The 25,513-nt window shown below is 43.6% G+C and overlaps 2 protein-coding genes across 6 annotated transcripts in view; both read left to right on the plus strand.

Annotated features, from left to right (window-relative positions):
* The first annotated feature begins 3,919 nt into the window (after nucleotides 1-3,919).
* ptbp1a (polypyrimidine tract binding protein 1a) lies at nucleotides 3,920-18,404 on the plus strand. Of its 4 annotated transcripts, none has more exons than XM_030443937.1 (16): nucleotides 3,920-4,019; nucleotides 4,871-4,924; nucleotides 5,183-5,213; nucleotides 9,094-9,154; nucleotides 9,309-9,481; nucleotides 9,862-10,008; nucleotides 10,252-10,422; nucleotides 10,769-10,879; nucleotides 11,074-11,254; nucleotides 11,480-11,557; nucleotides 11,733-11,890; nucleotides 13,297-13,330; nucleotides 14,410-14,502; nucleotides 14,890-15,106; nucleotides 15,398-15,475; nucleotides 15,735-18,404. In XM_030443937.1, exons 1-16 carry the CDS (start codon nucleotides 4,012-4,014, stop codon nucleotides 15,865-15,867), a joined length of 1,728 nt encoding a protein of 575 aa, XP_030299797.1. In that variant the 5' UTR covers nucleotides 3,920-4,011; the 3' UTR covers nucleotides 15,868-18,404. The 4 variants fall into 4 exon arrangements, with proteins under 4 accessions (XP_030299797.1, XP_030299798.1, XP_030299801.1 ...); XM_030443938.1 differs by having other exon boundaries at nucleotides 3,933-4,019; nucleotides 5,186-5,213; XM_030443941.1 differs by lacking the exon at nucleotides 3,920-4,019 and adding an exon at nucleotides 4,223-4,592 and having other exon boundaries at nucleotides 5,186-5,213.
* A 3,927-nt stretch (nucleotides 18,405-22,331) lies between these two features.
* The window catches only part of efna2a (ephrin-A2a), a 91,410-nt gene continuing 88,228 nt past the window's right edge, over nucleotides 22,332-25,513 (plus strand). The window contains exon 1 of one of the 2 annotated variants that reach the window (XM_030392105.1): nucleotides 22,332-23,594. In XM_030392105.1, coding sequence (XP_030247965.1) covers nucleotides 23,452-23,594 — 143 coding nt within the window. In that variant the 5' untranslated portion in view covers nucleotides 22,332-23,451. The remainder of the gene's footprint in view (nucleotides 23,595-25,513) is intronic. The other variant, XM_030392106.1, reaches the window with a different exon arrangement.

Below are 25,513 nucleotides of genomic sequence, written 5' to 3' on the forward strand. Positions count from 1 at the left end.
ATTACCACAGAAGAATATAATTGAACTACCCATTTACCCATATTGGGAATGAATAACGTTTAAAAGTAAGGTAGGAAGTGGGGATAGACCAATTAATGGCTGGGCCGATTATTGGGGCCAATATTCAGTTTTTTTCCAGTTATAGTATTTTATGTGTCCAATTGCGGATAAAGTATTATGTTAAAAATACACTGCTTTGGCGCTGATGCAGCATCCGCACACTATCTGTGTTCTCACTCAATGTCCAGCCCACATCACCTTCTGATTTGTCACAAGTCACAACTAATAGCCAATCAACAATGAATAACCTGAATCTGCAAAATAACTACAGTTATCACAAAAACGTAGTGCAGTGGAAGTATGAAGTGGCAGGAAATGCAAATACTAAAGTGAAGTACCTCAAAATTGTACCTAAGTACATGAGTAAACTATACTTAGTTACAATGAATCACCGGTTATTCTAAATTTTGGCAAGATTTTTATTTTTACTGCAAAAGCATATTGGTTCGGAATATTGATTATTGCCAAACAAAGGGTTTTCTTTTGGTGGCAGGGTCCACCATTTTCACACGACAGCACGTGGGACAAGAAACGATGCAGCATTGATATCAGCCTCAATGTTAAAACAAATTCAGACAGAGCATCCTACAGCTGCTACTGCACATAAAAGGCAGCAATTGAGTACATTCCATCACCGGTTATTCTAGTGTTTGACACTAAGATTTTTGTTTTTACTGCAAATATTAATCTGTTTGAAATATAATTCTCGGTCATCTAGGTGCTGTATCGTAGGCAACTGGATTTATTTCAGTCTCTTAAAATGTTTCACTTTTCATCCAAGAGGCTTCTTCAGTTCTAACTAGATGGACAGGAGTTGGCAAGATTTTTAAACTGTGTGGGAGTGTTCTTACAGAGTCGTTAGGGACATGGGTGAGCTCTGAGTTCCGGAGTCGTTGGTCCAACCGGCCTTCATGGGGGTTTGAGCCCAGGTGTGAATGGTTGTTAACCTGTCTGGGGAGAGAACTTAGTACTACTTTGTAAGTGTAAGTAGGCCACCTCCTCTGTTCACAGACAGTTGTTCCAGTTTAACATTGATGGATTCCTTTACTCCTCTTTTGAACCATCTGTCTTCTCTGGCCAAGATGTTTACATTGTTGTCCCTGGGGTCTCGTTCTAACCATAATTGAAAGAGAGATATTAAAGACAGGGTGGAAACACAAAGTGGGAGCGAGCAGCTCTATTAATATGCTGTGTACTGAGCATAAATGGGTTTTTAGCATCATTAGAACGAGCAGAACACGCTGTAGCTACGTCCATTTAGAGTACCTAAGTGCACTACCCATCACATTCCACTAGAGAGCATACGTCGACTGTGTTGGAAGCTGGTTTCAACATTGTCAAATACTGTTGAGAAAAGAGAAAAAGGACAAAGGGGGAGACGGGCGGAGGGAGTCAGGGAGACAAAGACAGAGTGGCATTTAAATAAGGCATTCATCAGATGGAGGTCAGGTATGCACAAATCAACAGGACAGCAATTATTACATAGCCTTATGCCACAGCAGTTCAGCCTTCAGTAAATAACAATTTAAAAAAATCTCTAGATCCCAGCATGTTTATGTGGCAGATACACTTTGTGGACACACTCCCTGTGATGGGGCAGATTTTACCATTTAATAGAAGAGGCAGGAGTGTTCCACATGACGGAACACAGAATATATTGTGCGACATTTTTTAGGTCAAGCCCATGGAAATGCTTTCCCACACTCACGAAAACACACACTGGCACCGGAAGAAAAACATAACTGGGCTGGATTTGACCAGTGGAATATGAAAAGTCATCGGAAATAAATAGGAGATGGAAGGTTTGTTTATTTAAAGATGGGATTTGAAAGGTTAAAAAGGAAAATCCATCTCTCAGACAAGAAGTCCCGACACAGAAATCATCTCAATCGGCCCTGTGAGGAAGAAAGTTAGATCTAATTGCTGCTTTGGTAAAAGGTATGAGTAATAACCCTGTCAAGAGCTCCCACAGTATGACACACGGATTAAGGAGGACACGCACACACAATGCAATGAAACAATAAAACTCCTTATCCGTTAAATTCCGACGTCATTCCCCCCAAAATAACTCTTTTCTCTGATAACATGTGAAACTATGAAATTAGTCCCTGATAAAGCAACAGCGAGGCAGCACCAGCTGATGCACATGGCTCATACTTTCCAGGAAGAAGCTCTGCAGAGACTTCTGTTCTCACACACATCGCCGCGTCAGTTTGCCACTTCTGTACCGCCGTTAGATACTTTATCAGGGTCTCGGTGACTTCTCAGCTCAGACACCCATTGTAGGTGTGAACTGAAGAACGTTATGTTTCTTGAGACGAAAGTCTTCCCTTCTTCTTCTTCTTCTTCTTCGTATAACGTAGCGAGTATGTACATTCGATAACTTCTGTCTACTTGGCAGGAATGCGAAGCACTACAGGCAACAACATAAACTGAGTGAAAAACTCGAACCTTGACAACGATGTCTTGCCTGAAGGCATGGCGAGGCAAATAGATTTATGCAGCACATTTCATACCCAACACAAAGTGCTTTACAGCTTCCACAATGAGAAAATGAGATCATGTTTTGGTCCTTTCAGTAATGATAAGAGTGCACTACCTTTTAATTACACAACTGATTTGGTTACAGTGTGTACAAGTCCCAGTTGGGTGCTTACCTACTCTAAATAGTGTGTGTTTGAGCTGAACTTTGACCTGATTACCTTGTGGCCCTCATCGCAGCCTATTTGTTTAGTTTCTGTGTTTCAATGTCACGTGAAAACTCTGCCTTTTGCAATTTTAAACTACACGGCGACAGGATGTTGTCCTGCCTCGATATACCTGTTGTGCTGATACACTTCGGTATCAGTGGGCAGTTAACACCTTATTTGTAGTGGACCCCACCCAAACCGGTACTGCTTTTCATGGTGAAAACTGCAGCATGTGTGCCCTCAATCGCAATACTTCAAACCATGTGTACATCTGAATGGGTCCAAAAAGTTTAGATCTTTATGATTATGGGAAATCTGTAGGCTGCAGGTTGTAGCAGAATCCCACTTTCCACTTAAGAGAGGATTCTTATGTCTCCAAACACTTAATGACCAGTGTAGGATAAAGGTTAATTGGTGAACTTCAGTCAAATAAGTACATTACTTTGACTACTTTCCTGAGGCAAATATAGTACTTTTTACTCCAATTAGCAAAAAGTCTTGGTTGCATGGCAGATTAAGATTTTACATACAAGATATGTGGGCATTTTATTAAGATATCCATTGTAGATTACCCAATAGCACCCCATAAACGATAAAAATGCTTGCACAGGCTATTAATGCATGTCTCTAACAATATATCATAACAAATAGGCTCGGATTTATGTGTATTTCCGGAAGGGTACTCTACTTTTACTTTTGTAAGTAGCTCGCATTTAGCTGATGTAGGACTTTTACTTATAATGGAATGCTTTTACACCATTACCACTACGTTTAATCGAGTAAAGGAGTGTGTAAGTGTAGACTCACTTCAGTACATTACTGAAACAAACTTCCTCGGTATTCACCTTTGACTGTTTGTTTTTGCTTCTGACGTTTACTGTACATTTGCCAGCCAGTATATTCAACTTTCTTTCCCTATTTTTTTTCCAAAAACAAATAAAATCTAAGCTCGACAGCCTGACCTTTTTACTCCATCGGTGTGATGACCTCTTGTTTGCTTTTCATCACATTTAACTCAATCAAACCTCACCACTTCTTATGATGTGTACTGGAAATTTGCCGCGGCCTCCTTTTTTCCACAAAATGATGGTCGTCTTGTCCAATCGCGGCTCGAGTAGACGCTTGTCCCCGCCTCCTTTTGGCTCTTGAAAGTGCCTGGACTAATCAGCGCTCGCCTCCGTGTGTTCAGCCATTTTGTAAGAAAATCAAGCAAGTCTGCCGCCCTACCTTCGCTTCAGACCTGCAGTTTTTTTCTTGTGCAATGGACGGGTAAGTGGAAAAAGAACGACACTTAAGACTTAATTTTCTACGGCCAAAAGACATCCGAGTTGTTTCTTTCCGTACTTCGGTTTCTCGCTGGGCACATTTCGAGTCGGGCGGCCGCCTCACTTCGCCGTGAGACCGCGAAAGTTTTGAAACATTTTTTTTCATCAAAACATGCAACAGTTAGCCGGAGCGTGAGCTAACTAGCAGATGCTAGCCGTCGCTTAGATACTTACGCGAACGTTTCGACTGACGTTTTAATGTTTGATTTAAACGGGACTAACGCGAAGCAAACGTAACTTAATAAAGAATCAAGATTTGAGCGCAGGGGGTTTTCAATTAGGTGACTTTTTGGCGTATACTCCGTCGTTCGCTTACGCCGACGTTGGTTAACGGTGGCTAACTATACCTTGATTACGTTAACTTGGTTTCACGGGAGCTCGAGCGCTAGCTAAAGCAACGTGTCTCATTTCCGCATTCATTTGTCTGCGGAGTGCCAGGGCCATGTTGAAGATGTCTGGCCTGAACATTTCGCGTTGATACGCTCAGGGACGTCTACATCGGGTTTATCTAAACGGGGTAGGATGCACAAAGAGCCTGTTGTTTAAACCGAGATGTTTAATTTTCCTATTATGATCACCTGGATGATAGTCTGCTGTGTTCACAGCGGTGTTGATCCGAAGTCGATTCGGTAGAAAACGTTTAACGCAACATTATAATTAAAGATCCGATGCATTATTACGTCGACTGATGTGTCAATGCATCATTATAACTCGAGATACAAAACATTATCACTTCTGCTAATTTGTCCACTGTGAAGTTTTCTAACTTCCTTATGTTTTGCTAACCCTCTCCAGCCGCCTAGACGCTGACTTGTACCCTCTGGGATCCGGCTACGTCCCTGAAATTGAGTAAGTATTTTGTTGTATTTCTGCATTGCATTATTTTATGTTTTTTTAGCGATGCTTTCTGAATGTTAAGCAGAACGAGGAAGTCTGGCAGCTTTTGGTCGACCAGCACTGGCGCCATTCATTTTGTAAGGCGCTGTGTTTTTCCAGAGTGCAGAATGTGCTCTTGTGATGAATTGTTCAGCAGGATCTCGTGATAGATTATGGTTAATGCTCTTTCATTTCCTGTGTAGTAATGATCTTTCTTTCCCCCTTTCACAGCAGTGTCCATGACATATCAGTTGGCACAAAGGTAGGCAACTTTTTAATCTTCTCTTTCACTTTCCCTCATCTGCAGCACGAACGCTTAGAGTGTTCTTGATGTGTGTTGTTATTTCTATGTGTATGAGTGGTATTAATTGTGATAACCAATAACATAGTTTGTCAATTTAAATTGCAATTACTTTTGTAGATTAAAAATGGCTTCCGTTATGGTATTTATAATCCTATCTAAAATTTTGAACCAAGAACCGGTGCCAGAATTTAGATTACCTTTTTGTTAAAGTAACTTTGAGATCACATAATTAAGGTTTCATTATATGTATGATTTTCATGACAGGGGTTTTAAGGTGTCACATTCCAACGAAAAATATTTTGAAGAAACAAAGATTTGAGGGCTTTTTTTGTGTATGTCAGAGAAATGAAAATGGAAAAGAACTGTGCCGACATGAGGGACTTGAATAACATAGTCTGTCAGTTTGCAAGAGCTTCCTCTATAATTACCGCACTGCTGTCCAAAGCCATTTCTCATGCGTAATGACTTTGCAGTTGCAGGCCTGCTCTCTTTTTAAAGATTTATTATATACAACCAAATGGTCAGCGCATGGACGTTGAAGCAACTCTTGAAAGACTGTGGACATGTAATATTTGATCATTCTGTTAGAAAAGATTATCTGAGGTGGGGCTTTGTTTTCCTGTTTTGTTCCAGTTGGGTTGTGTGGCTGTTGAGAAACTAAACTTCCTGTTGTTTATTTTGCGTGTTCCTTAATAGCCTGTTGGCCATACTGGAATGTTAAGAAAGCAGCTGAATCCTGCCACAGTGCTTGGTATTTAGTCAGTTTCATTTCACAAGTCATCTCACAAGTCTAATCCCAACATTAGCAAAGTAGTTCAGTGTTGATCTTTTTTGCAAGAATCTGCCCTTAAGATTTTCAGTGATGAGGGAGCTGTTGTGTGCTCGTAACTGAAACAGCAGCTCCTCGCTGAATGTTTGTGTTTGCAAACGCGGTGTGCTAACTTGTTGAAGCAGGAACACATTTGTTTTGCAAACTGCTTCTTGTTAAGTTGCGTACCCAATAAAAATGCCTGTTCAAGTGGCATTCCTTAGTAACAGAGCCTGGGGCGGCTATGCGTAGGTGGAGTGATTGAACTCAACTTAGGGCTGTAACCATCCTCCCGCAACTGTCCTCATCCTCCCGGGCAAAGGTCTTTACACTGTTTAAACAAGCACTGTGATGCACACGCCCGTAACAGGGACACACCCCTCCCCCTCTATTCATTACTGTAATGCCTGTTGTTTTTCAACACGTTAACAATGATTAATTCAATGGGTACTGATGGATACTCTAGATTTGACTTATGTAATTTGTCATTCTTTAACCTTTCCTGTTTTCTGGATTTGATGTCCTGTGGTAATAATGATGGTGAGTTATGGAGTGCTGCCTTGCTGGAATCTGTAATTATTCCGTCTGGGCAGAGTGTCTGGCATTCCGCGGTTGCATTCCAATCTCCCCCCTCCAGCCCCCTGGTGAGGCACAGCTCCCTGCCCCCTTTACTGGCAAAGGCTGATCAGAGTGAGCAAACATGTCTATACCTGTGCTCGTCTCCTTTGTGCTTTTCCTGAGAGATTACTACCCCCCTTCCCCCCAGCAAAGTCCAAAATAAGGTCGCTAGCAGGCGTCAACACAAGTACAAATGAATCCCCTCAGATTAGTTTTTTTGCAAGTGCTGCCGGATGAGAGTCTGAGATCCTTTGCTATTATCTCTTTATCTTTCACTCAATGCAAATCAGGTGTGATGTGGTGTGTGGAGCAGGGACATTGCCCCCAGGTCGTGATCGCTTTTTAAAATTAAGGTCGAGGTAGGCCATTGTCAGCAAGAGGAAGCTGCTCAACAGTTTCAGCGTGGGCCAGTAATGTGTCATCGTCTCCTGAAGGTTACCATTATACTGTCAGTGTCCGGAGCAAACAAAGGATGTGAACAAGTCGATACTCATTCAGTGGGTTTGTGTTGGAAAAATGGGTTTGGCACAGTGTTGGAGGCAACTAACAAAGAAGCTATAAGCTCAGTTTTTCTTCCATTGGCTTTGTAACTTAACTTTTCCCTTTGTTGTGCTCTATTCTCTCTACCACACTCCCTCCAAAAGTTCTAGGTGTATTTTTCAGTCGACTGTTAGACAATCCTCCCTTTTGTATAAGACTTGAAGTTCCTGCTCTGCACTGTAGCCTGCCATAGCTCTTTGGTTATTATTAGAAATGAGGAAGTAGGGTGAGAGAGAGCGAGAGAGAGAGAGAAAGCCTGAGTCTACCCTGGAACAGTAAGCATCAGTCCCCAGGAGGAAGTTCAGCAAAGCCCTGGAAGCAGGCCTGATCTTTTTTGCTCTTCCTGTTTGGAGTTGGTCTGCTGACTGATAATATGTCGCTGCCCGCCCACGACCATTGAGTCAGGCTGGAGCCACTTCCTTCATTTCTCATGGCTTGCATGAGCCCCAGTCTCTTTTATTAAACAAATATTGCTTTTAAAAAATTTTCCCAACAACCAGAACACTCCACTCTCACCCATACAGTGTAATATATCACATAGCTTTTATTGTTGGAATAATTTTCTTCGTGCATTTTAAGAAATCATCCCATGCCTAATAACCTATTAATCACTGTCTTGCACTCTTTATTCTTCACAATAATTTTAGCTCAATGACTGCCTGCATTCCATTTATGTAAAGATCTGAATACTGGCCAAAGTAGTGGGGGCCCCTGATCCTGAAGCCTCGATGAACAGACAGAGGAATGTCTCGTTGTTTTAGGTTCATGAATTGAGATAGCAGACCCCATTTGTGTGGGCCTCAGAGTGAGAGTGACCGCCTCAGCCAACCCATCTGGAAGTCAAAGGGTAGTTTATACTACTGCTTACAGTGTTATGCTCTCAGTGCAACTGACTCAGTACCCTGCACCGCCTAAGGCTTACCAAATGTTCTGTCTCAGATCACCTTATTCCTGCCTTTTTAGGACTACAGTTTGCAGCCTTACTGAAAAGCATTCCCCCAACACTTTTCAAAAGACCCAAGATCCACAAGGTGGAGAAGAATGCTTGCAAACCTGCACGACTGGTTGTTGTTTAGGGGCTCTTCAACTCCCAGAGTGTCCTTGGGGCTACATATGTGTGTGTGCTGCCGTGAAACAATGCCCCTAGTCTCACCCTGAACAGGACCTTCATTGTAGGGTGTTGTAGCTTAGGCTGCTGAGCCACTTCTTGTGACTGCTATACTTCATCTCTCACAACCACAAACACACGCACAACCCTGAAACAGCACTTTATATCTACTAAATAGAGAGACTGGAGACAAACCAGGCTGTTTCAGCAGACAGTAAACTAGTGTGGGCTGGGAGTATCCCCATCTTGTCTTCCGATCCAGATGGTTTCAGTGTGTTATCCTTCCTCCTAGTAAGAATTATGAGTAGATGGGCCGGACTGACTGACAGCTGCTGTTGAGATGAGCTTAAACCCAAATAGTTTCCCCTATTATAGCTGTTCACACTTGAATGTGATTAGCTAAAACATGATAACTTGTCATATTCCCAGAAGTCTGATAAAATGACCTATTGTGACTGTGACTTCAAGGTTTTTAGCTAGACAATGCTGCTGGGGAAGAGAAGAATAAAATGAAATGGGAAGACATGATTATGATGTGAAGTAAAATATCTTTGCTGACAAGCTAGGTCACTTAATTCTTCCTGGTGAGGAAGGTGGAGTTCTTCTCAGGCATGTTTGCTCAATCGTCTTTTGGTTATCAGATTACTTCCTGCCATATCACACAATGGCTCGTAATATGAGAGCTGTGCTCTCCACCTGCCATGCTGTGCCCTCATTGGTGAATGCACTGAAGTGAACCATTGTTTTTTTTTCTCCTTTTGCAGAGGGGATCCGACGAACTCTTTTCTTCCTGCATATCCAACGGGCCCTATATCATGAACTCAGGTAGGGGGTTGCCATGGAGGGGTGAATCCTTTTTTATTGAAGTGCTTGTCGTGTCTGTGTTTGTGTTGCCATGACGATCAATCCATTATTCAAGAAGAACCAGAGCCTTCTGTTCCCTCCCTGATTGTATCCACTTCTGTTTTTTTCCTTGCAGCCAATGGCAACGACACCAAAAAATTCAAAGGTGACGTCCGCAGTCCTGGTGTTCCGTCACGTGTGGTCCATGTACGCAAGCTGCCCAATGACATAAATGAGGCTGAGGTTATTGGACTGGGACTGCCCTTCGGGAAGGTCACTAATTTGCTGATGCTGAAAGGGAAAAACCAGGTAAGGACTGGTATATGCAGGCCTGCTCACCAAACCTGTATGTCTTTCACTCAGGGGTGAAATTTGTCTTCTGGCCTGGGACAAGGGATCAGCTTTCAGGCCCTCTGTCCTGACCTGAACATTCTGACAATGACCCTTTTGTGGTTTAGTGGGTAGGATGATGGTTCTACATGCTGAGGTTTCCTGGAGGAATACATTGAGTCCCTCTTGAATTTCTTCATTATCTCTTGTTTTCCATTACCTGCAGTTCTGAATAGAAACCAGTTAATGCCTCAAAACTAAACTAGATAAACGGAATTTAGATGTCTGGAAGCAATGCTTTATAAATATTGTTATATGCAATGTAAGAAATTAAATGTTTCTCTGGTCACCCTCTGTAGGCGTTCCTGGAACTGAACAGCGAGGAGTGTGCACAGACGATGGTGAGCTATTATTCCTCTGTCACCCCTGTCATCAGAAACCACCCCATTTACATGCAATACTCAACTCATAAGGAGCTCAAGACGGACAACTCCCCCAACCAAGTGGTAAGGGCTTGCACTGACAAATGCACAAACACTTTCTTACTATTATAGTTACTGCCAGATACTAATTACTAAATATTTATTGGTATAAATGTTCTTCTTTTAAATACTTAAATCAGAGCAATCTCATGTTTGTGTCAAGTAAGTTTGTTGCCTCAAACAAAGAATTGTCACCCACTTTCACTTATTTATCACTGCATACTTCCCCCGTCTGTGCTAAGAAGTTCCTCTGTTATTTCCCGTCAGCGTGCCCAGGCAGCTCTGCAGGCAGTCAATGCACTGCATGGAGGTGGGATGGGAAGCATGGCCATTTCCGCGGATGCCAGTAGCATTGGAGGGGCGGGTGCCCAAAGCCCTGTCCTCAGAGTTATAGTGGAAAACCTCTTCTACCCAGTCACACTGGATGTGCTTCACCAGGTAAATACTTTGTGGTTTGGCTAAGCCACTACAGTTTCAGGTTCAATTACATGTAGGCACACCATTTCCTTTTACAAAGGCTCTAGATGGTGGGAATAAAAAGGGACACTAAATATTTACATAATGAATTGTTGTTCCATAGCTCACATTTTCACATTGGCTGCAAAATACTTTGGAAGTCAGGTAGTGCTACATAAACAAAATATGCATGTTTGTAATAGTGAGACTCTTGTAAAATATTTATGCAAACGTATTTGCTTTAACCTTCAGATACAGTTGAAATGAAAATCGTGTGAGAAAGTGTCATCATGAAGTTATTCCTAATCATGCTTTCTCCTGTCCTCAGATTTTCTCTAAGTTCGGCACTGTGCTGAAGATCATCACTTTCACTAAGAACAACCAATTCCAGGCTCTAATTCAGTATGCCGATGGAATGACAGCTCAGCACGCCAAACTGGTAAGACTGGTACAACTAGTGGGCTTGTCATGATGTTCCAGTTGAAGCTTGTTTCTTTTGGACTGCATATGTGAATCAAATTTAAAGCGTATCATTGTAACCACAGTGCTGTGTGTACACTGTGGGACCAATTAGTCATGTGTTCTAAAACAAATTTTGTTATCTAAAAACAAATTTCTTCAACTCTGTCTCAGTCTCTGGATGGACAGAACATCTACAATGCCTGCTGTACCCTGAGAATCAGCTTCTCCAAGCTCACCAGCCTCAATGTGAAGTACAACAATGATAAGAGCAGAGATTACACCCGACCTGACCTGCCCACTGCAGATTCACAGCCCTCCCTTGACCACCAGGCCATGGCAGCTGCTGCATTTGGTAAGATTGGTTCATGATAAAAGAAAATGTTAACAAGCTAATATATGCATAGTCCAGTTGCCTTTTGAATTGGCAATTCTGGGTTTAGTTATTTTTATTTATCAGTTTGTTTTTAAGCACTTTCTGTCTCCAAACCGTAACAGATTTTTTTTACCCGGATCATTATTGCAAGTATTGATTTGATGGAGACTTTTGTGATCTTATTTTTGGCAATACCTCTTCTAGCTGCACCAGGGATTATCTCAGCCTCTCCCTACGGTGGAGCCCATGCCTTCCCCCCAGCCTTTGCCATCCAACAGACAGGTCAGTCTACAAACATGGTCTCACATTGCTATTCAATTTATAATGAGACCAGATCCTCTTTAGAAGTCTCTATGTGAATGTAACACCACATGCATTTCCCAGTTTTTATATTTGTCTTAACAGATCTCTTTAGTATGACAGAGGTTGAAAGTAATATATATTTTGTACCTCTTAGGTCTGTCGATGCCTGGCATTCCCAGTGCCCTGGCGTCCCTAGGTGTTGGCCACGGTGGCATGGCAGCTGCAGCAGCGGCCGCTAGCCGGCTTGGCCTATCAGGGCTTGCTCCACAAGCTGGACACAATGTCTTGTTGGTCAGCAATCTGAACCCTCAGGTTAGTACGCTCAGCAGGTTTAAACAGTTCTACATCCTGCAACTATCAGTGGAGTGCTAGGAAACATTCAAATGTCAGTACTTTTGTTTAAACTCTGGTTCATGGACCTGGATCCATTTGGTCAAGAGGCTTGGTGTTTTGCCCTTCCCCTACCGTTCCGAATCCTCTCGGTGTGATCATACCAAGTGCAGAACCCATACCACTGTTTTAATTTAAAGGGGGTCATCGAGTCAAAACCTTCTCTCTTTCAGGACCTCTCTGTGTTTGACAAAACCTGCTGCATTTCTGACCTGCCACTTTGCTCACTGTGAATTTTAAGTTAATTCAAAACACTAACTTCTTTTATTTTAAAAAACTTACCATTTCATATCTTCATTTTTGTCCATTAGTTGAAATCATTCTTGAGTTGTTGGAGAGACAATATTACTTTTTTCTTTGTATTTTAGAAACGCATCATGTCAGTGATTTAGTTTTTTATATATACATAGTTTGTAGAATGTATAATTAGTTTGTCACACTCATTACATTCACTGTAGTAATGTAGTCATTGCATTAAACATGTTAATTTTAAGGCCATTCTTAAAGTTGGAACAGGATAATAAAAATTAATATTCACATTTGACTGTCTTATAATGTAATTTTAAATAATCTAAACAAACATAGCATGTAATTTAAAAGTACATATTGTCTCTGCCTTTTTCTGTATTTCATTGTTAATCTTTTTTTCTCTTCTTTTTCTCCTAGTGTTCCCATAGTGACAGTGCATTTTAATTTAGCCAGTTCTACTGTCTGAAGCACTACATTTCTTTGTGTATACTGACCTTGTTTTTACTTCCTTTTTTCTCTCTCTTCCTTCTCTGTCCCCCTCTCCCTCTTTTTTTGTTTTAAAACCCCTCACTTCAACTCTTGCCAACTGACTGCACGCCCCATGACCAATTGTTCCTTCTGTCGACCTCTCCCCTCTGCCACTCCTGTTACTACTACAACCACTCATCCTTCCTCCCACCTACCCCACCCTCTGTCCCCAATTTGGACATTACCCACAAATTGAAAACACGACGAAAACAAAAACATTGGCATCTCTTCTGTCACCCTGACAAATCATCATCTGTCCTATCACAATCTTCTTTCCTCCACCCCGTCTTCATCTGTTCTCTTCTCCCTCCTCACTCATGCTGTTCAAATCCTCTCCTCCTCTTATCCTCTCTTCATTCTCTTCGTCCCTCATCTCCTCTCCTTCCTCCATGGTACTGTGGCCTTCCTGTGGACCTCGCTGCCTGTGGCCTGCGGACATGTCCTGACTCCACTCCACTGTCCTCCACTCCGCTCCGTCTCTTTTCCCCTGTCCCCTGTTCCCTATCCCCCTATGGCCCCCTGCCCCGCTGCTCCCCCTGCTGTCTCTAAAGAGCGTTACGCCACACTGCCTCTTTATTCTTTTCGGTACGTTATCATCCTTTCATCTCCTTTTTTATTACTACTGTTACCTCGCAAGGTGGGCATGTCTTGTCTCATGTTGTTGGCTTTGTTTTTTAACCACTGATGGCTGGTCATCAGGCTACAGGGCTATGAAGGGTGGGGGTGTTGGTTGTTTGGGGTTTGTATAACCTGTTTTGGTTGTTGTGGGTTTGTGTGAGGAAAGTAAGGTGAGAACACCACACCAAAGCGGCAGCATTTCATTTCATTTTTTAACAGAAGTGGCTGGCTGTCCATGGGCAAAAAACACTTGCAGTTTTTCATCTTCAAAGAGCACAGCCCCTCAATGAAAGTAGTGCCTCACTAAACAGAAATTTGGGGATCATTTTGTTCGAGCATGAGGCGGGAAGCCGATCTAAATTCAAAAGCATCGCCCTCAGGAAAAGGATAAAAGTAAACACTATATTTGGTTCCACCCTGTATAATTCTAAGCCATTGAAATTAATCAAATTTCTTCTTTTTTTTTGTGTTGACTTTACTGTGGTTGCTTTGAGCCACAGCACCAGTACATAGAAAATGAAATGCTGCTGTTTTTTTAGTGATTGTGAGTTGACATATCCCCTGGATTATGTCACCATACTATTCTTTTGCAGTCTCTCTGTTACTCAAAAGTGGGTATGTGCATGTTTAGTTTATTCCTGCATGTCTCTCTAGTAGGACCCTCAAGTCAGTCAATAAACCAATCTTCACTGTAGAGCGATCAAACTGATCAGAACTACTCATTTTACGTTGATTTTTGCCTTCAAATCGCTATCCCCCCCATCTCCAGCATAACCATTTTAACTGCCGGCATCTGTGTAATTATTATCTAAGAGGGCTTATGTAGGATTAGTTTTATAGATGATGAATTAAACAGAGATTAAGTAGAATAGCCCGATGATTACTTATTAATCAGCCAGTGTTCGTTAAATAGCAGTATGAATATTAATGTCCCTGATTTGATGATTAAAATTGTTTTTGTTGCTGTGGTTGGTTGTGTGGCTCCTGTTAAGGCTGTGATGTTCTTTGTTGCACCTGTATTGTGACACCTTCCTCTTCCTCCTTAGGTGTTTATGGCGATGTGATGAGAGTGAAGATCCTGTTCAACAAAAAGGAGAATGCTCTGATCCAGATGTCTGATGGCACACAGGCTCAGCTAGGTAGCTACACTCAAGCCCTGCAAAATCACCATTTGCTTTCTTTGATCCGTAATTTTTCTTTTATCTTGTTTTTGCCTTGAAGCATTTTACTGTACATTTTACTTAGCCTTTATCTAGTGGTAAGTCTCAACTGAGCAGACGGAAGAGTTCTGAATTATTTACTTGTTTTTATCCTTAATGGGGCAAGATGGAATTAAATTAGCCCCAGTGGACATTTTTGTTAAACTTAATTAGTCATTATTAAGTAATTAGTCATTTAAAATTAAACTATGCTATTAACGACGAGCCATATAAATGTACAGTAAAAATGGAACAGTTCATCTGTGCTGGCAAAAAATCTGTCATATGTCAGCCTTTAAAGTTGTGGACCATCTTAATCTCTCTTAGCAATGAGCCACCTGAACGGCCAGCGTCTTCATGGCAGAGACATGCGTGTGGCGTTTTCCAAACACACCACAGTGCAGCTGCCCAGAGAAGGCCACGAGGACCAAGGCCTCACAAAGGACTTCAGCAACTCACCGCTGCACCGCTTCAAGAAGCCTGGCTCCAAAAATTACTCCAACATCTTCCCACCCTCTGCAACGCTCCACCTCTCCAACATACCGTGAGTGCTGCTGCAAGAGTTTCATTTTCATTCCCGCTCTTCCCTCCAGCAGCTTTTGTGCTCTAAGCTTTTTACTTTGTAGTCTTGTATTTTTTTTTTCGATATTTACTGCTTAGGCTTAAGTAGTTTTGACAGTGTTTTCTAAACATGCTACTCTAGAAGTGCACTTTATAGAGTTAATGATGCCTCTTGTGTCTCGTTTCACCGAACAAGTAAATAAAGGCAAAAATGCAAATAAGTAAAGGGAGTGAAAAACCCACATAAATGCTTTGTTTTCCCATCTGCTTTCAGGCCGTCTGTGGTGGAGGATGACCTCAGGAGGCTTTTCGCCAGCTCAGGAGCCACAGTCAAGGCCTTCAAGTTCTTTCAGTAAGCCTCACTCCAGTCACACTCAGTTGTCTTAAATGTTTAGTGGTGGTTGAATTCCTGTATTCCTTTATAGCACTCCATAACCTCAAGAGTCGCTATTAAGTTTTTATTGAGTATTGAGGCTGTTTTTGTCTTTGTGCTCTACAAGACACCTCACTTCCTTATTTCTTCCACGTACAACCTCAAATGACAACCAGCCCTCATAAAAGTGGGCAGCATGTTGACGCTTTGTGAACACATTTTTCTGTTTTTTTTATAGAAAAGACCGCAAGATGGCCCTGATCCAGATGGGCTCAGTCGAGGAAGCAATTGAGTCCCTCATCGAGTTCCACAACCACGATCTTGGGGAGAATCACCACCTTCGAGTGTCCTTCTCCAAGTCCACCATCTGAGTGCCTTTCCTTCCTCCCTCCAAGTCTATTGCCATCTGAAAGCTACTTTTGTCAAGGTTGCCTTCAGTGGAAATGACCACCATTAGATATTTATGGTTGTGGTTCTTTGTAGAACGTTGCTCTTTACACTTCCATTCTTAATTATTCCCCATTATTACAAGGTTTGGGTATGGGATTTGATTTGATTCCACCTCTGGTTTTGATTCCTAGTTCTAATTTTGTCATCATAAGACGCCAAGATAAATTGGAGTTAAATGCCGTTATTTTCTTTTGATTTACAATTAATACAAGACATTTTCTAATTAAGCTAGTTAACCCAAACCTAATCAATCATTTGTTCCATCATAAAGTTTTTAAGTGGGGTCCTGGGAAATGGGCAACATTTTTCAAAGAAACATGTCATAATTATATTGGAGGTAAAGTAGGGGCAGCTGATGAACTGTCACTTTAGACCAAATCGCTTAAAAAGAAAAAACAAAACAAAAAAAAAAACACCCTCCACCATGGATGTATGCTTATGTGGATGAAACGTATCCACACCAGACACACTTCAGCATTCCTTTTACTATGATAGTCGTGTGGATATATCTGTTTGTGTGTGCCTTTTTTGAAATGCCACTTTGAACCTGTTTGGCCAGTCAGAAACGGTTTGAGACAAAGGATTTTGTTTTGGCTCACAGACCACCCAGCAATTTATTTCCCTAGTATCCATTTTTTAATTCTGTTTTCTTATAAGTACCCACCTATTTGCTTCGGGGATCCAGACCACTATCTGAAGTTACTCAATAAGGACACTTTTTTTTTCCTTTTAATATCTCTATCTACAGCCTTGTGCCTTACTTTGCCCCCACCAAGTGGCCTAAAGCATAGCTCTGGCTTCATTTGGAAAAAAACGTAGCGCTCAAAAATATTTTCATGCCTTTTTGATGTTACCAGCATTGTTTGGGGGGGAAAGTGGCTCATTCGATCTTCTGTTTCCTCTTAAACACACAAATGTTTATCTAAGGATTTGTATGCATATATCCCCATTATATGTATGTAGAAACTATGAATGTAAGTCAGTTAGATGCCTAATATTTTTGCTAGGTGATGTAGCTCTGTCAGGTGTGTTGTGGCAGGAGTAGAGCTGTCTTACAGTCTCCATTCACCTCCATTTAGTCCTTTCTCAGTAAGGACAATGGTGTTTGGGGCTTCATTTAACCATATTATGTCCATCTATATGTGGACACATATATATTCATTTATCTTTTCTTTTTAATGTTAGCATTTACATGTGTATCACTTCTGAGCTTAACTGATACCTTTGTGTAGTGGCTGGGTTCGATCATTATCACAGTGCCTTGAGTTTTTAATCTGAGGCTGAAACACTTTCGTGCCTCCTCATTTGACTTTGTTTACCTCTCGTTCAGGTGTACAAGCTTACCTGTCTGCAAAAATGCCTTTAATCCATTATTTTCAGGTGATCCTACCTGTGAGAGGGCAGCTCAGAGGCATGTGTCAATTGAAAGTAACACCAGTCTCGGACTGTCTAAAAACCCACTTTATATAATTTTTTTTCTTCTTAAATTCAAAAGTCAGGATATTACAGGGTGGGACAGCCCTCACCCGGTCCCTGTCTGTGTCCACTTACACCACAGTCAGGTTCTTTAGTGCACTTTTCCTCAACGATAGGTCCAAGTTGGCACCATCACGCTGAAGTCTTAAACGTCGTCACATTCCTGCGTGCCTCAAAGCACCAGTTTCCACAGCCTCGACCACTGTAGTTTTGGACCAGATACAGACACGCTCTGTCTCTATTTTTGTAAAAGATTAATATGCATGGTTTAACAAAGCTTCATGTAGCTGCAGACGGTTATTGCTGTTAAGGACCAAAGTATCTTCTACCCCCTGCTGTTTTGTAGTGTTGTGGTTTCTTAAAGGTTTTTTCACAGTCCTGCTATTCCGCAAGTACACAAGGCTCCACGTTCCTTATTTCTGTTTCTCAGATGCCTTGGACAAAAATCGCATGATGTTGAAATGTCTGTTGGGTTTCAACTTATACTGTATATTGTATCCCTTTTTGTTTGACTTTACAAAGAGCCTACTTTGGTAGAGATTGCTTTAGAATGGATACGTGATTGAAACACAGTCGTAGCTGTGATGTTGACAGTGTAGAAGATTATATATGCCTTTCAGTTTTTGTTAAAAGCTTTTATTTTTCTCTCCTTTTTTATATGGGGGCGGGGTGGGGTTATTGTATGAAGCGGGGTTGATGGTTGTATATATTCATGTTTTTGTACCACAAAATCATTTGGATTATATCCACTTTACGTTCAAAACATGTATATTTTGATAAAACAATACAGACCTATTGAGCTCTCTGGAGCTGTAAAAACAAAAAAAAAACTTTTGTAACACAAAGACATTAAACCTATCTGAACACAGAAGTGTCTCTGTATGTGCCCCGCTCCCCCCTCTCCCCCACTTCTTGCCATACTGTTCTTGTCTCTTGCATCTTCTGCTGCCTTCAATAAATCTTTAGTTTGTTCCTTCTTTCATCTGGCCTCATTTGGTTTCTGTCTCTTCCTCTCTGTCCTGTGGAACTGCTGCTCTGTAACGGTTAACACCTAGTAACATTTTCCACGTTTCCCATCCTGTTTACTACCGGTGGGGTTTTTATTTTTTTTAATCCTTTTACTGTATTTCCAACTTTGTATTCATCCCATCTGAAACTTGACTGACTGCTCATCTGAGCTCAGCCCAATCCCTTGATGAAACAGCTGTGACGATGATGACAGGGCGGAGGAGTTAATTTGACATGCAACGCGGGATGCTTGCTGTCCTCGATGATTCGGAAAAATCCTCCATCCTCCTGCGCACCACTCTGACCTTTTCGGTCTAGCAGGCCTGTCTGACTCTGAGGAGACGAAGCAGGTTGCTGTGGAAACCAAATATCTGCATCTCCCAAGAAGAATAAATAAGATAAGACACAAGCATGGCTATCAGGGGGGCCCATCTCCGTCTATCTTTATCACCAAGTTCCTCTGGGATGTTGGGGGAAAGCCTCAATGACAAACTAGTTATACCTCTCCTGAACCACTAGGGGGAGGTCTTGCTCAGTGCTGGTGGAAAAAAGGCTGTTGAGCAGAGGTGACTTTACCTGCCACTCACACAATGTCAATAGTTAGTGGCTTAATCTCGAGTGCCTCCTTGGGCTTTCTGGCATTATACCTGTTTTTTTTTTTTTTTCCCCCTCTTCGACTTCCTTACAGAGCAGTGGAGAGGATTAACCTCAGATCATCCCTGCCTTTTGAGAGAGGGACAAATGAGAGAAAAGGGAGAACTGAGTCCAGGGGTGTCTCCATTTGTGGCTGAGAGGGAGCTGGATTTTGTTGTATAATCCCATCAGTTTGTGGAGTATAAAGCGAGCTGCGACTTGGTTTAAATTCCGCAGCGAAGCCATTTGTTTCTCCTCTTTGCATAAGAAAGCACGTTTGAAGGTCAAAGTAGAGACGGATACCTGTGTCGTACTTGCCTGGCAACATGGCAGAAATCTAGACGGCATGTTCTGGGATGCTGAAAGAAGGCTGCACTCTGGAGCAGGTACTTTTTTTTTGAATGTTGCTTTTAAGGTGTTGGAGCAGTCTCCTTTGCCAAGACATCTTCAGGTACCTCTTTTTTAAAAAAACATCATCTGCTAGTCAGGAGAGTCCACGGCAGCAACTTTGATGCTCTTTCATACCTCGCTCGGACCCTTGTTTACTCGCAGCACCTTTAGTGTTTCACTTAGTATTTCGCTCTGCACTGAGAGCAATTTTGAGCAGGGAGCAGTCTGCACAGAATCCTCTTTGGGATATATTGAAATGCAAAGAGATTGCATAATTGGGTGGAAGGATAACTCAAAGTTAGACGATCCAAACAGATTCGTGATGGTTTTTTTTTTCCTTTTCGAGGTTATCAGACTCGAGAAGTCGCTGGCACACGAAATACGGTACTTCATATAATTTTAATCAGGCGAGACACTTTTATATATATATATATATATATAAAAACTGGCAGGAAGGTATTTTTTATTTTTTTATTTTCCAAAACCGCTCTGATCCAAAGAGTTATTCGACGCGGAAGAAAAAAACCCATACTGTACGCACTACGAGCTCTGTTGCAACATCCCAAAAACATCCAGCATGTCGCTCAATTGTTTGCAGAATCCAGATCTCCCCCCTCCCTCCCCCCCCTTAACATGATCCTGGCCTCATCCAGCATCGTGCGCACGGAACTAAATAAAACCATGTGGGGTGGCTCTCCTCCCCACATCTGGCAACATTTATTTACATTAGCGCTGCGGTCTCTAATCAAGCACATACTGGCAAACACCGAGGCCACACACAAATGCAAACCTGGTGGCGACTGAGGCGGGGTGGAGGCGGGAGGTCAAGCGGTTCACCAGACCGTTCCTGTATACAACTTGTGACATGTTCAATCTCCACGAAAGCCAGTCAGTCGCCGAGAAATATCACTTGATGCGCCGAGGCCTTGAAGAATGGCTGCCTCATGTTAGTCAACAGCTTGGAGAAAGACGTGCGCGCCGCCGCTCCGTGTGTTTTTTTTAAAAGAGATAATTCGTGTGTCTGTAATTTATGTCTGCTGGAGTTAAACCGCAGAGCGATCGCAGACTTAACCAGCTGTAAATTCCAGGATTTAACGCCCTTTTAAAGAGGCGTGCGTCCGCGCTCCGGCTCCCTGGACCCCGCGTTCAGTTAGATTTAGGATCACTTAGGAGGCCTTCATGTCTGAATACACCCAATACTGCGCAGGCTTGCACGGCTTACATGAGATTTAGACCCCCACCCCCCTCCTCTCGAGAGTGACACGGCAGAGGAGGAACAGTCGAGGTGAAGGATGTCTTTTTGGTCTATAGTGGCTCCCCTTAAAAAAAAAAAAAAAGCCATCAGGAGACCATCCACCTGTTTACATATGCACGCCTCAGACAGATGTTGAATAATTCATCCACAGCGGCGGACAACACGCAGCTGTATTTGGGTTATGGGGGTGCATGGGTTCTCTCTCCCTGCCTCTGCCGGAATTCATGCAGCCCAAATTATAGGCATTACTTTGCAGGCAGAGCAGGGCAAAGCAAAACTAGGACACTTTGCATAAAGGAGCCCGACCGAGAGGCACAATGAGATGTGAAAGATGGAGCGGCAGGAAAAAAGGTTCGGTTCAAAGTTACGACACGGGACTCTTTGGATTGGGAAGAGCGGAACAAGTCCGCTCGTACGCTGCAGAAAGTCCTTTTTCTGAGTGTAGACGACTTTCTCTGTCATCTTCAGGTTCATACTTGCATTTTAGGTTACTAGTAGAATAAGTTTACAAGACGCGTCAGTTTTAGCTCATGCCTCTCAAAGACCCCCCGAATACCCAGCCTTCTCTTATTCGTCAGATCACACACTCCTGAGCCACTCACTGTCTGGTTACGTTGATTCTATGCAAGTGTGCGACATGGTGACGTAGTGTGATGTCACAAAGTCACGGGATTACAGGCGGGGCTAGCGATGAGATGTTTTAGACACTTCAGGAGCTACGTTTCTCCGTTTCATTGGTGCTTCTTTAGCTTTCAAGACCTTTTACACATACAAGACCCCTTTATAAGAAAATGAAAGCGAGGAAAAAACACAAATACACACAATAGGTCCCCTTTAAGGAAGGCAGGCTTGTTGCAAATAACCCCTTTGAATCAATTCCCATCTCCTGGAGCCCAGAACGAGCTCCAGCGAGGATCAATCCTCTCCCAAGCTATTGACACATGCTAGAAAAATCATGGAGCACTCTGTGGAAACAATGTAGTTACTCTACCTCCCTCCATTGGCGCTGAAACTAAATGCCCGAGATGGATATGTTTTTGGAGAGGAGTCTGCGCACACACACACACTCCCACACACACGCGTAAGACAAAGGCAGCAGGGGTGGCAGCGCTCTGTCAGACAGAGCTATCTGGAGGGTTTATGGCTCACAGGTTTTAGACTCGGTGCTGCCTTCGCTTGCCCTTTGGGCCTAATGGACACTGATGGAAAATGACTCCACCGTTCCAGCGATCCATCACACGGCCGCTTTCTCTCCCTCCCTGAGCTCATCCATCAGGCCGCAGCTTTCAAACAAAGAGAGAACTTTATGGGCGCTCTGCATGTCCAGCTGCGCCACGAACCGCCTTCAGTCAAACACATGGTTGCGGAGGTGATTAATAAAAAGTAAACACTCGCAAACAAAGACAATCCAGGGCGCAATTAACGCGATATTTCATCTTAATTCATGTGTTTGCACTCAGAACCCCGATTCATGTCGTACCAAACGGGTCAGCTAACTTTGTCAAATCAAAACTGTGTTTATGTGAGTTCTCTATACATCCCCGGTTGAGTTTCACCGGGGACGCAGTGAGTCAGCCAGCCCCGAGTCCCCGGAGGAAGCGCGGCACGGCACGGCACGGCACGGCCACAGGCCCCGCCCGCGCAGAGAGAGAAGAAAAAAAAAACGCGAGCGCTGGATGGGGAGAGAACGAGGGGGGTGGGGGTTACTTAGACCGAATCAGGATCCCGGTGTGTGTGTCGTTGCCGCCATAGGTGGAGGATTTTGCACGGGGAGCATGTTCGGACTAAAGCTGCGATCATCGACGGCTCTCTGGCTGCGCCGGTCAGCGTGACGCACGGAGAGCGAAGGCGCACCGCGACCGGAGCCGCGTCTGGATTAGAGCCAGTGACAGCGGAGGGATCACCAAGTTGAGATGCTCTAAGAGCTTGTGGTGTGTGTGTGCGCCTGTGTTTGTGTGTGAGAGAGAGAGAGAAAAGAGAGAGAGGAGGAGGAGGAGGAGGAGGATGCTCCCGTCTCGCAGTTGTTATTGTGCGTTAAGTTTGGACTGAAAACACCGGAGAGGAGCGTGCTCGTCCGTCTGGGATGTATTTCTTTCAACTGCAATCACAGAAAAGGGTCAAGTGGACGCAGGTTTGAAGCCGTGGAGAGATTCGAGGAGCGGAACAAAGCGCGCGTCAGGCTGAACACCCGACACCGATCTGGGGTACATAAATATGACGGCGGATCTTGACGTTGACGCGCGTCTTCTGATGAGCAACGACACCGCGGATAGAATCACGAACCTCGGGTGAATTCTGGAGTGCAGTTAATTGTGATTTTTTTTTTTTTTTTCACCCGGAGGAAGAGGGGGATCTAATCCAGGTGGCGCATCTATCTCCCCCCCGGCTGCGCGTAATGGGAGAAAAGTTTCGGACCTTGCAGAGGAGACGCACTCGCAGCATCCCGCCGACGACGCGCTTATTCTGAAATAACATGTGTGTCCTGCCGTTCCGTCCGCGGCTCACCAAGTTCAAAAGTGAATTCAGACCGTTCAGTATGACTTGAAAGCGGCCGTGGAGGTTATCGGAACTCGCAATCAAGCCAATTAACGATCCATGCACCGCCGTCCCGATTCGCCCAAAGACGCGCAGACGGACATTAATGATCTAGAGGAGGATTTCTGCAGCGGCGGCAGCAGCTCAGCAGTGAAAGCCTGATCCCCCACAGAGAGAGAGAGAGAGAGAGAGAGAGAGATTCACCTGGATGTCTATGATGTTGTGCCAGCTCGGGCAGAGGTGTGTGATGGAGGTGGTGGTGCTGACCATCCTGTCCTGGGTGTCCGTGTGGGCGGAGGAGAAGATCATATTTGACAGACACGCTGTCTACTGGAACAGCTCCAACCCCAAGTGAGTTTTACTGCCATTTAGGCCTAAAAGTGTGTTTTTGTGTGTGTGTGTGTGTGTGTGTGTGTGTGTGTGTGTACCTGTCTGACATGTATGACTCTCAAAAATGCTGCTCAACATGTCCAGCATGCAGGCAGAGAAACACACACACACTTCCATTGATTTATTCATTTCAAGCACAAGCCGTCTGACAACATCCCTCTCTCCACCCTCAGTTTTTACCCCCTTTTTCTTCCTGTTTCCTCCCGTGTTTGGGCTGAATATTGCAATATTGATGTCTTTTACAATGAGCGAGCGAGACACACACACGCAGGCTCGAGCGGAGGAGTGTGTGTGTGTGTGTGTGTGTGTGTGTGTGTGCGCGTTGGATATTTTGTTCCGTGGCACAGAGAGCTCCCTTTTGTCTTAAACAATGAGGGCATCCTGCCTCCTCTTCTCATCAATGTCTAGAGATTTACTCCCCCACACACACACACTCTCTCTCTCTCTCTTTCTCTCTCTCTCTCTCTCTCATACACACACACACACACACACACTAAGCCTCTACCTTTCTTCCAGCCAATTCCAGCCACTTGTGACAGCAAACTCAAGTGCACATTATTTCTCTGTCAATTGCAAAGACCTGTGCAAGAAAAACAAAAACTCTCATCCATAAATAAACAAACATGAAAAAGAGACAAAAACACACGCACACACACACACACACACACACACACACACGTGCACGAGGCTGCACACACACACACGCATGCACAGCAGCATACACACACACGCACAGTTGTCTTTAGCCAGGCCTCTCATTGACATGGGGCAGAGCACACTGGACCCGTCTGTCTAATGGTTTGTGACAACCTGGCCAGCCTCTCTCCCCCCTCTATCTCACCCCTTCCCCTTCCTCTCTCTCTCTCTCTCTCTCTCTCTCTCTCTCTCTCTCTCTCTCTCTCTCTCTCTCGCTCTCTCTCTCTTTTTTACACTCCCTCTCTCTCTCCCAGGTAGATAAATAAACAGTGAAAGTGCTCCCTCTCGCTCGCTCACGGCTGAATTAGTTCAAACTAACAGCCCTGTCTCTCTCTCCGCATCAACCAAACACACACACGCACACACGCGCACACACACTGAGCTAACAGGCCCTGTCTCTGACTGCATCACTTTTCCACAGAAGGCTCCTCAAATATTTAACAGGCAAGGGGGAACATTTTCTCCCTTTCTCGCTGTCTCCCTCCGTCTCCCCGTCTTTCTTTTTCGTCTCCCTCCTTTTCACCGCACTCTCTCTCTCTCTATCACACACACTCACTCACACACACACACACACACACACAAACACCTACACATCGCACACGTCACAGGGTAAATTTAAGCTATATGGACGGATGCTGGGGGCGCTGTTATTCCGTCAGGGTCGTACGGAGGAAGTTGAAGCAGAAAGGGGCCACATCAAAAATGCATTGCTACTAAAGCAATGAATCTAGGCTCTGGAGCCCTGGCGAGGTTGGTTCCCCCTGTTAGACCCTGGCACTGTCATTGCTCATGCTGCACCTTTTCTTTTTTTCTTTTCTTTTTCTCTCGCACACACACACACAACTCCGTCCCGCTGCACTTGTGAGGACCTTTTCCACTGACAACATTCATCTCCTCAACTTTAATCTTAAGGCTAATTCTCTCTCTAAACTTTGAGGATTACAGCAAGTCTTTATTTATTTTATTTGAGGGAACCGGCCCCACGGGCCAAAAAGGAGATGAGACCACAGACAGTGAAATCATTCCAGCTCTAGCGGAACGCACAGGATGTGTGTGGTTTATTGCAACTTTGGGTCAGAGCAGGAACTATTGTATTCATCGAGTTACTCGCTGTGATCTGTGAATGTTGTGAAAAGGGAGGAGGTCTCACTGGGCCAGAAATAGAGCAGTCTGAAAATCATACT

This window comes from Sparus aurata, chromosome 16, assembly GCF_900880675.1.
Source record: "Sparus aurata chromosome 16, fSpaAur1.1, whole genome shotgun sequence".
Taxonomy (NCBI): domain Eukaryota; kingdom Metazoa; phylum Chordata; class Actinopteri; order Spariformes; family Sparidae; genus Sparus; species Sparus aurata.

Coding starts and splice junctions, on each gene's coding strand:
- ptbp1a (XM_030443937.1), top strand. Junction 11,255..11,479: donor CATGGCAGCTGCTGCATTTG/GTAAGATTGGTT, acceptor TACCTCTTCTAG/CTGCACCAGGGATTATCTCA. Junction 13,331..14,409: donor CTGCCTCTTTATTCTTTTCG/GTACGTTATCAT, acceptor CTTCCTCCTTAG/GTGTTTATGGCGATGTGATG.